The sequence below is a fragment of the Pipistrellus hanaki genome (assembly GCF_964339955.1).
Source record: "Pipistrellus hanaki genome assembly, chromosome: 7".
NCBI classification, from domain to species: domain Eukaryota; kingdom Metazoa; phylum Chordata; class Mammalia; order Chiroptera; family Vespertilionidae; genus Pipistrellus; species Pipistrellus hanaki.
This window is the reverse complement of record NC_140509.1, coordinates 15075491-15087170: the sequence shown is the minus strand read 5'-3', so window position 1 is coordinate 15087170 and position 11680 is coordinate 15075491. Positions and strand designations below refer to the sequence as shown.

The 11680-nt window shown below is 40.3% G+C and overlaps 1 protein-coding gene across 1 annotated transcript in view; it reads left to right on the top strand.

Annotated features, from left to right (window-relative positions):
- The first annotated feature begins 14 nt into the window (after positions 1-14).
- CYP39A1 (cytochrome P450 family 39 subfamily A member 1) overlaps positions 15-11680 on the top strand; it is a 72582-nt gene continuing 60916 nt past the window's right edge. Inside the window, exons 1-2 of the mRNA XM_084889829.1 lie at positions 15-194; positions 11431-11566. Coding sequence (XP_084745955.1) covers positions 18-194; positions 11431-11566 — 313 coding nt within the window. The 5' untranslated portion in view covers positions 15-17. The remainder of the gene's footprint in view (positions 195-11430; positions 11567-11680) is intronic.

The following is an 11680-nucleotide window of genomic DNA, read 5'->3' as shown; positions in this document are numbered from 1 at the left end:
AGGTGCCAGACAAAAACATGGAACTAATTTTCCCGTCAGTAATTATAATCCTAGGATGCGTCGCTCTTCTGTTATTCCTCCGGTGGAAGAACTTGAGCGGTCCCCCGTGCATCGGGGGCTGGATTCCTTGGATTGGAGCTGCATTTGAGTTTGGGAAAGCCCCTCTGGAATTTATAGAGAAAGCAAGAATCAAGGTAAGAGGCCTTAGCAGGTAGGGTTACCAGGGAAGGTAATGTTTACTTTTTTTATTTTTTATTTCATTGGATCTCAAATTCAATGTTAGAACTCGGGGAATATATCTGCTGCCCTCAATTAAACGAATTCCTCAATGAATAGCTATGTCTTATGCATAGTTTTAAAAAACTAAATGGATTTTTATCAGTTATGAAGTACAGTGCAGCTTGCAACTAACTGCCTTTTATGAAGCAGACATTATGAGCGCTAATAACTTCATCATAAAAAAATTCTTTGTATACACATTAAGTAAATGCTGCAGTAATTGGGGAAGACAGGTATAATTTCAGTTTATGAAAACTCATAGTATATTAGTATCCAAATAGGAGTCAACACCAGTTTGTTTTTTAAAAAAAAATTGTTTACAAACTTGGTCTTTACAAATTTTGCTGGCCTTGTATTTTCCACTGGTGTTATTACTTAATGATGATGAAATCCATTTTCACCGGATACTAAGAAGATTAGTAATGGTTATTTTTGTACTTTATCAAATATAGTGAATCTTGCAAAAAGAGTTTATAGAATATTGCCAACTTTTTTTTTTATTTATTTCAACCAGTGCTTCACTGAATATTCTGGGATGGATATATATATTAGAGGCCCATATACGAAATTCAGGGGCACAGGGGGTGTCCCTCAGCTCAGCCTGCACCCTCTTCAATCTTGGGATCCCTTTCACAATCCAGGACTGTTGGCTCCCAACTGCTCACCTGCCTGCCTTCCTGATTGCCCCTAACCTCTTCTTCCTATCAGCCTAATCACCCCCTAACCACTCTGCTGCCAGCCTGATCATCCCCTAACCACTGCCCTGCCAGCCTGATTGATGTCTAACTGCCCCTCTGCCAGCCTGTTTGCCCCCAACTTCCCTCCTCTGCTAGCCTGGTCACCCCTAACTGACCACCCCTGCTGGCCATCTTGTGTCCACATGGGGGCAGGATCTTTGACCACATGGGGGAAGCTATCTTGATTTTGTGTGTTGGAGTGAAGATCAATCTGCATATTACTCTTTAATTAGATAGGATAGAGGCCTGGTGCATGGGTGGGGGCCAGTTGGTTTGCCCTGAAGGATGTCCCAGATCAGGGTGGGGGTTCCCTTGGGGCATCGGGCAGCCTGGGCGAGGGACCTATGGTGTTTGCAGGTCGGCCATGCCCCCCCAGTGACCCAAGCGGAGGCCCTGGTATCTGGGATATATTTATCTTCTACAATTGAAACTTTGTGGCCTGGAGCGAAGCCAAGCCTTCTGCTCGCTCCAGGAGGGCAGCTATTTCTGTTGGGGTTTATTCACCTTCTATAATTGAAACTTTGTAGCCTGGAGTGGAGGCCTAGGCCAGGGCAGGTGGAAAGCTTGGCTTCCTCCATAGCTGCGGGCAACCCTAGCCTACTCTCTCCAGCTCCATAGCTGTTGCCATTTTTCTTGGGATTTATCTTCTATAATTTAAACTTTGTACCCTGAGTGAAGGCCTGGGCCAGCCAGGGTGTGTGGAAAGCTTGGCTTCCTCCATTGCCGGGGAAACCCAAGCCTCCCTCGTGCTCTCTGTGGTGGCTGCCATCTTGGTTGGGGTTAATTTTCATACTCACTCTGATTGGCTGGTGGGCATGGCTTGTGGGTGTAGAGGAGTGGTGGTTAATTTGCATATTACTCTTTTATTAGGTAGGGTATATGTATATATATATATAGTGTGTGTTGCTTTTTGCACTTAGCTGATTGTTTCCTCAGAATAAATTCCTAAAAATGGAAGTGCCCTAAGAACATAACATTTACATTGCTTATGTTACCATTTCACCCTTGCAAAAGGACTTAACAGTATGTGCATTTTCTTTTCTTTTGAGTGTAGGTAGGGGATTGCCTAGCTCCTCATATCCTGGCCCACACAAGGAACCATAATTCTTGCTAGTCTAATAGAAGCAAAGCAGTATCTTTTTAAAAATATATATATTTTATTGATTTTTTTACAGAGAGGAAGGGAGAGGGATAGAGCATTAGAAATATTGATGAGAAGTAAACATAGATCAGCTGCCTCCTGCATGCCCCCCACTGGGGATGTGCCCACAACCAAGGTACATGCCCTTGACTGGAATCCAACCGGGGAACCTTCAGTCCACAGGCTGATGCTCTATCCACTGAACCAAACCAGTTAGGACCAAAACAGTATCTTTATCTTTTATTTTTTTTAAATATATTTTATTGATTTTTTACAGAGAGGAAGAGAGAGGGATAGAGATTAGAAACATCAATGAGAGAGACTCATCGATCAGCTGCCTCTTGCACACCCCCTACTGGGGATATGCCCGCAACCAAGGTACATGCCCTTGACCAGAATTGAACCCGGGACCCTTCAGTCCCCAAGCCGACGCTCTATCCATTGAGCCAAACCGGTCCCGGCAAACAGTATCTTTAAAAGAAATTTTCCTTTATCTCCTGCTGGAGGTCTGGTGCACGTAATTTGTGCACAGGTAGAGTCCCTAGGCCTGGCTGGTGATCAGAGTCGATTGCCAGTCAGGGCCTCTCTCCCTTCATTCTCCACCACCCCCTGGTGGTCAGTGCATATCATAGCGAGAGATCGAACTTCCAGTCTCCTGGTCGAACTGCCATGGGTACACTCTACATATTATTAGCCTTTTATATATTTACTAGAGGCCCAGTGCACAAAATACATGCATGGGGGAAGGGAGGTATCTCACAGCCCAGCTTGCACCCTCTCCAATCTGGGACCCCTCTAGTGATGTCCAACTGTCCTCTCACAATCCAAGACTGCTGGCTCCCAACTGCTCACCTGCCTGCCTTCCTGATTGCCCCAAACCACTTCTGCCTGCCAGCCTGATCACCCTCTAACCACTCCCATGCCAGCCTGATGGATATCTAACTGCTCCCCTGCCAACCTGTTTGCCCTCAGCTTCCCTCCTCTGCTGGCCTGGTCACCCCTAACTGCCCTCCCCTGAAGGCTTTATCACCCCCAACTACCTTCCCTTGTAGGCCTGGTGCCTCCAAACTGCCCTCTCCTGGGCACACAACTGTCCTCCCTTCCAGGACTGGTCCCTCCCAACTGCCCTCTCCTGCTGGCAATCTTGTGTCTATATAGGGGTAGGATCTTTGACCACATGGGGGCAGCCATATTGTCTGTTGGAGTGATGGGCAATCTGCATATTACTCTTTTATTAGATAGGATAGAGGCCTGGTGCACAGATGGGGGCCAGCTGGTTTGCCCTGAAGGATGTTCTGGATCAGGGTGGGGATTCCCTTGGGGTATGGGGCAGCCTGGGCGAGGGGCCTATGGTGGTTTTCAGGCCAGCCATTCCCCTGCCGACAAAACGGAGGCCCTGTTATCTGGAATTTATTTACCTTCTACAATTGAAACTTTGTAGCCTGGAGCAGAGCCAAGCCTGCTGCTCACTCCATGGCTGGCAGCCATTTCTATTTGGACTTATGTACCTTCTATAATTGAAACTTTATAGGTTTAGGCAGAGGACTGTGTCAGCCAGGGTATGCGGAAAGCTTTGCTTCCTCTGTTGCTGGGGGGTCACCCTAGCCTGCTCGCTCCAGCTCCCTGGCTGCTGCCATTTCTGTTTGGATTTGTTTACCTTCTATAATTGAAACTTTATAGCTTTGAGTGGAGGCCTAGGCTGGCAAGAGCAGGAGGAAAGCATGGCTTCTTCCATTGCCTGGGAAACCCAAGCCTCCCTCCTGCTCTCTGAGGCTGTAGCCATCTTGGTTGGGTTTATTTGCATACTCACTCTGATTGGCTGGTGGGCATGGCTTGTTGGAATAGTGGAATGATGGTTAATTTGCATATTACTCTTTTATTAGGTAGGATTATATATTTACATATATATTGCCTTTGTTAGGAGTATGATTTTGATAATATTTAGGCAGGGAATGTTTTTAGAAGCTTGTTTGAAAAGGTCAATCAAGGTCACAAAGATTATTATTTTATTTTCTTCTAAGAAGTTTTTAGTTTTGCATTTTTCATTTGGGGCTATAATCAACTTTGTATTAATTTTTGTGTGCGTGGTGTAAATAGGGGGTGAGGTTCATTTCCCCCCTGATCTGGATGTCCAGTTTTTCCAGTATCATTCTTGAAGGAATTTCCTCATAGCAATGCCTTTGTGGCTTTTCATAAATTAGTTGATTGTATGTGTGTAGTTCTATTTCTAGCTTTTCTATCCTATTCCATTGTTCTATCCTATTCCATTGACTCATATGACCACTCCTTTATGAACATCAAATTGTCTTAAATACTGTGTTTTTATAGTAAGTCTTTAAATCAGGTAGTGAAATTTCTATACATAGTTTTTAATAATTGCTTTGACATTCAAGATTTAAATTTGAATATAAATTTTAAAATTTGCTTGTCAATTCCTGTTATAAAGACTGCTGGAGTTACGATTGGAAATTTGGTAAATCTGTAGAAAAATTAGGGGAGAATAGACTTTTTTAACAATATTAATTGTTCTGGTCTATGAATGCTGTGTATCTCTCAATTTAGCTACTTAATTTCTTTCAGAAATAACATGTAGTTTTTTACAATGAGGGCTTGCCTGTGATTATTAATTATTTTCTTGTGAATTTTATATTTTTGGGGCTATCCTATATAATAAAAGCCTAATATGCTAATTGTCTAGTTGACCAATCAGCCATTCAACCAATCAAAGCATAATATGCTAATGATATGCTAAGGCCACTCAACCACTCGCTATGATGTGCACTGACCACCAGGGGCAGACAGTTGATCAGTCGACCAGTTCCTATGTCATGTATTGACCACTAGGGGGCAGACGCTTGGACCTGTAGTTTAGCTTGCTGCTGGGATCTGGCCTGTTGGGACTGAGTGAGATGGGTTGGACATGCCCTGGAGTACTCCCACAGCCCTTCCCCAACTGGCCAACCTCCCACATCCCTTCCTGGCCCTGATCGTGCAACAGTGGGGTCACTCGCCCTGGCCTGTGCCCATTTGCGATCTGGGACCTCTTGGGGGATATCAGAGAGCTGATTTTGGCCTGATCCTACAGGCCAGGCTGAGAGGTCCCACTGGTGTATGAAATTGTGCACTGGGCCTCTAGTTATAGATAAAATTGTTTTCACTTAAGCTTTCTAATTGTATCCTGCTAGCACATAAAAAATGCAGGGTTTGGGTTTTTTTGTATATTAACTTGTATCCTATGACCTTGCTAAATTTACTTATTAGTTCCAGTAGGTTTTTTTTTGTTTTGTTTTTTTGTTCGTTTTTTTTTTTTATAAAATTCATAGGAGGTTTTATACATAAACAATGTGTCCTGCAAAGAGATAAATTTATTTTCTTCCCCCGTCATGATGTTTATGTCTTCTATTTCTTTTTTTTTTTTTTTTTTTTGCATTATTACAATCGGTAGGTGCTCTAATATATTGTGGAATAAAAGTGATGAGAATAGACAAGCTTGTCTTTTTCCTAATTTTAGGTTCAATGTTCAACATTTTGCCATTAAATATTATGTTAACTATCAATTTTCCAAAGGTGCCTATTTCACTTCTGACCATCAGCCCATACCCAGAATTCACCAGAGAAATAAATAGTGAACTATTGTTTTTTTCACTTCTGTACAATTCTCTCCTCTGAAGTTTTAGCCCGTTTAGTTTTTATTGTATTCCCAGTTCTCTAATGCTTTTAAAAATATGACCTTTGGAATTTATTCACCTCTTTAAAATTAGCAGTAAGAACCTTGGCTCACCTGGTTTTACCACATCCTACACAGAAATAAAACCTGCAAAGTAGTATTCCCTGAAACATAGTTCACTTTAGCAGTCACTGACTCATGGACATGTTTTCCCCCCTCTTATTTTGCTATTATATAAAAAAATGTAGCAATAAATGTCATTTCTGTGCATGGTATATCTATAAATTATCAGATTGAAAGTGTAAATAAGGAAAGCTTTTGAGTGTTTTGAGCAGAGGAGTAATATGATCTGATTTAAACTTTAAAGGGTCGCTTTGGCAGCTCTGATAAAAAAAGGGACCTAAGGATAAAAGAAGAAAAACAATTTGAAGGTTATTTAATTTAAGCTGAAGGTCATGGTGGTTTGGGCAATGGGCATAGCAGTGGCAGTTTGAAAACAGCTGGGTACATTTTGAAGGTGGAAGCAACAAGATTTACTGGTTATTGAATGTGGTGTGTAAGAGCATGAAAAGGGCAAAGGTGACTTCAAAGAGTTTAACTTCAGAAACTAGACAGTAGATTGCCATCAAATGAGATGGACAAGATTGCAAGAGCTCATTGGAAGGAAAGTTCAGCTTTAGATCTGTAGAAGTTTGGGATTTTGACATGCAAGTGGAGATGTTGAGATAAGCAGTTGAATAAATGAATTTGGAGTTCGGTAAAGAGGTCCAATTATGCATAGGTTTAATCTCCTTGGCCTGTCTCCCATAGCTGTCATTCCCTTGCAATTGTTTTCATCTTTATTTCTATTTTCCATTTTGCATTTCTCACATTTCTATACTTTCTTTTCCTTAGGCCTTTTTGTGTGGGGTGTATAGCCTCACTTGTACTTAATGTAATTGTTTTCTTTTATTTAGAAATGTCTTTATTGTGTCTTTCTTTCCTGACTTCCTTTATTTTCTAACTTTCCTCTTTTGTCTGGCTATTTTTCCCCCCATGGTTTCTTATTTTAAGGATAAGAGGCACCCATGCTTTATTTTCTTTGCAACTGCAATTATTAGGTTGATTTTTACAAATCACAACAATAAATTTGTATTTCAATTCTCATGTACTCATTAGCAAAATACGTTAGTGGGTTGTTGTTTTTTTTTTTAATCAGGTTATTCTTTTCTTTCTTATAGTGCTAAATTTTTCTCTTTTGTTTAACCATATTTTAAAAAGTTGAATTGTCTTTGACTAGCTATCAACAAGAGGTTTTGGTTGAAAGTAGTTGCTTTCCAAGTTTCCCAGCTTAAGTTTTCTATCCTCTTGCTACAGTGAAAACATAGTGCCTCCTCGCAAGCATGACCTATGGCTCCTGCCTTTCAGGACCTGCCCTTCCACACTTGAACTCTCACTTCCTTTCTCCCACAGCTGCTGCTACTCAGAGACAGGACTCTTGTCTTCTCAGGTGCCTATTCACATTTAGAAGTCGCTGCTTCTGGAACCCACTGAATAACTTGTGTGTGATCCTTTGCTAGTTCCCTCAGTATCCATGGCCTGCTTATTTTAGCCCATCTATCGCAGAGTGGTTCCAGCTCTGAGTTTTGCCTTCTCCTATCCTTGAGTGTTTATTTCTGAGCTTTTCAGTATTGAACTCTCTGGACATTCCTCATTTCTCCCTCCTATACTGTTAGAGCTTCCACTGCCCATTCTGCTGGTTTCGTGTGTGGTGGCTTTTGTAGTTTGTAGATTTTCTTCTTATTGTTTAGCTGAGTCTGTTGTTTGTGCATATGTTTGTTCCATTCTCCTTTTGGCTTTGTGTAGTTTCCAGGAAAGAAGTGGAAAAAATCAGAAGTTGCCACAATTTTGCTATCAAAATTAGAAGTCCATCTTCTTCTTTTAAATATAGTGGTGTTTTGTTTTGTTTTGTCTTCCATATAGATTTATATTATAAAGGCATAAATATGTCTAGTTTCATAACCCCACAAATAGCTTTGGCCCCACTATTTTCTTTATATTAGTGTTTATGCTCCTTCCACAATACATACTCCTGGTTGGGTTGAGGTAGTGAGAGTGTATTTTTTTTTAAACCCATTATGCTTTTCTATTTTCTTTTAGTCCTGTTTATTTACTTCAAAGTAACTTTTTCAAAAAATAATTTTTAATTTTGCATTTCATCCTCCTATTATATCTAGGTTACATTTTACATAGGTGAATTAAAAATAATTTTAGATGCCCTGGAGCATTCATCTTTTCTGTGGCAGGGGAATGCATGAAAGGAAATGGGAAGCTAGGTCAAAAGTAAATATTAACATATTTGTTAATGTTAACATATTTGTTAAAGAGAAATATTTGGTATGAAAGTCCACAGTTAAGAAGATGAAAATCAAGCAATAGGCGGAAAGAAAATATTTGCAAGCCACATATCTAACAAAGGATTAGTTATATATATAAAGAACTCTCAACATTCCAGATTAAAGAAAAAACACCACCAACTAATTTAAAAATGGGCAAATGTCAAAAACAGGCAATTTACTGAAGCGGACATATAAATGGAAATGAGCACATAGAAAAATGTTCAACATCATTAGCAATTAGGGATGTGTAAATTAAAACCACAATGGAATATCACAAGACACCTATCAGAATGGCTAAATGAAAAATAAGGACAGCACCCAAATGCTAATAAGGATACAGAGAAGCTGGGTCATTCATATATTGCTGGTGGAAATACAAAATGTCAGATGGTAGAATTGCTGATGGAAATGCTGGTTCATATCCTGGGAACTTAGAGAAATGAAAACTTGTATTTACACAAAACCTGTACGTGAATGTTCATAAGTACTTTGTTTGTAATGGTCTGAAACTGAAAAGAACACAAACACCCTTCAACAATGTTTAAACTGTGGTACATTCATATCATGGAATTCTACTCAAAATATAAAGGAATGAACTATTGATACATCAATGTGGATGGATCTCAATTGAATCATGCCATGTGGGGGGAAAAGCTAATTCCAAAGTTCCCATACTATATGATTCTATTTCTATAATATTGCTAAAATTCATTACTCTATAGAGAGCAGATTAGTAGCTGCCAAGGGTTAAGGAGGAGTAGGCATGGGAGGGAAATAGGTGTGGCTATAAAAGGGACATATTTTCTTGATTTTATCTGTGTCAGTAGCTTGGTTATGATACTGTACTATCACTTTGAGAGGTGTTACCACTAGGAGAAGCAGAGTGATGAGTACATGGGATCTCTGTTATTTCTTACACCTGCATGATAGTCTACATTATCTCAAACTAAAAAGTTTAACAAAAAAATACAAGCATCGAATCTACACATACTGCATGTGGTTGCCTTTACTTTGTAATACTTAGAGTGTTGACATTGCACAAAAATGAGAACAGAAGGAAGGCAAATAAGACAGAAAAAACTCATTGTCAACATAATTTATAACATTGATCATGGCCATTTCCTCTGTGCGGTCATTTTGCAATAAGTTGCTGTAAATATTACTTGTCAGCAGTTATCTCAGCTATTCGGTGTGTTTGAATTTGGCTGTTCTACCCTGTGGCCTGGTGCCAATAGGTGTTACAAAAGGACACATTTCTAATGGAAATTTAAGGATTCTCTTTTGGACAAAATTTTAACAAACAATGAAAATTACTCATCTTCTAAGTACTGACTAGCAAACAATTGTAGAGAGGGAATTTTGGAAAGGAGTGTAGATGCCAGTGTGGTAGGCAGTTAGACAGCCATGAGCAGAGCAAGGAGGGTGGGCCAGGTTATAGGTCAACAGGGTGCTTAGCAATGGGCAAACCTGAGAAAACAGGACCTTGCCCCCAGGGTAACCTTTCCTCCCCTTGCTTATTACTGGTCATGGGGTAAGACTCATCTGACTTTTCATCTTTTCATATCTCTGGTCATGTGGTTGGGACCCTCCTCTGATCTTTCTCGCCCTAGCATGTTGCTAAGTCATGTGGGTCAGACCCTTTAGAGGGGGAATGAACAAAGAGTCTGGAGCACAGCCCTTTATGCATTGAGGACAATGAGGTTCTGACTCAAATCAGTTACATCTAGGCCTCAGTTGTGTTTTAGCTTCAGGCCCAGAAAAGCTGCCAAACCAGACAAGTGACCCTATGGCTGGCCTCGGCACCAGCTGCATTGACTAATTACCCCTGCCTTGGCACCAGCCAATCTGCAGAAACCACAATTGGACACAGTGGTGGAAAGCGGATGCTTGTTCTATCGGGATCCTCCCCTGAGACCTCCAGATAAGTACCCTCTAGACCAGGGTCCAGTGGGGCCCTCTCTATGGAGCATGCCATGCCTTTCCCCGCCCCTTTCCCTCAGGCACATTTTACTGAGCCTAGTTCTTCTATGGCTCACTTCTTCTTCTACCTCTGTGACTTTGTAAATAAACTCTCTTATAGTCTGTCGTGGCTCTGAATTCTTTCTTAGAACTCCAGGTTGCTGAGCCCAAGGTCCAGTCTAACTCCTGTTGCCATTCTTGCTGCTAACATATGGATCGCTAGTGAATCTTCCTGTTTGGTAGCTCCATGATTATTAAGCCTTCAGCTGCCTGATAGTGTTCAACAGTGTATCATATGTCTTTTCATGGCATGTCTAGAAATGACTGTAATATTGAAGTAGTAATGAGCGTAAGTGGTATTCACTGATAAAAGTAAGGGTGGTGGTTCTAACAATGTGTATGTTGGATGAAGTATGGTAAAGTCACTGTGGCCACAGGGAAAAGGAAAATAATGATATATTTTTCCCCCTAATAAAGTCATGGACTTTCTGGAATCAAACCCCTCACTAGAGTATGTTTGTGGGTTATTTGGAATGATCTGATAGCAAGGGCAAAACTGATGATGTGGGAAAGAGAAGAAAGAAATGTAGGACAAAAAGAAGGTAAGAGAGCCTAGAAGGGGTGTTGGCATTTCACCTTCCACCTGTTCACCAGAGGGAAGTATGGAGAATGAGGACAAATGTGTAAACTTTGCAGGATTGGTGGTAAGAAGGAGAGTGCTCTTACTTGACTGCTTCTGTATTCCCAGTGACATACAAAGCAGGAACACTACCTCACAGTGAAGAAGGTGCGCAAGTTGTACAGGTAAAACAGTCATTTGGAAAGTGAGAAAGTGAACACATTAGAGAACTTTTTAGGATTGCAAGACATTGTTGAAAGACCATGAATTTATAGTAAAAGCAGTCAACAATTTTGTATATTTTTCTTGAACAAAGTTGAACTACTTATAACATACTGAAACTTGAAAACAATGTTCAAATGTTACAGTATTTAGTAAAACATCTAGTAATTACTTCTAATTATTATTTTGGACTCCAAGAAAGGAAGATGCAGCTAAGTAATTACATGGTCAGAAGGGAGGCTAAGTATTAGAGTTGGCCAAATCAGTCAAAATTTAAAATTAATTACCATATGTAATGATTATAATTTTCTTTTCTTGACTATAACTTCAGCATTGGGGTTAGTGTGTCTTAAACCTAACCCATGGCCCAGTAACTTTGTTATCAGAAATGCTTACTAATATGATCTGTATTTATGTGTGTTTTTCAGTATGGACCAATATTTACAGTCTTTGCTGTGGGAACTCGAATGACCTTTGTTACTGAAGATGAGGGCATTGATGTGTTTCTAAAATCCAAAGAAGTAAACTTTGAACTTGCAGTGCAAGATCCTGTCTATCGTACAGGTAAAGAATATTCTCAGTTCATTTGAAATATAACATTGGAATCCACGAGTAGTTTAGGTACCAGTTACATCCTTACTCCTATATCAAGAATGACAAAGCTCCATGATTTTATTG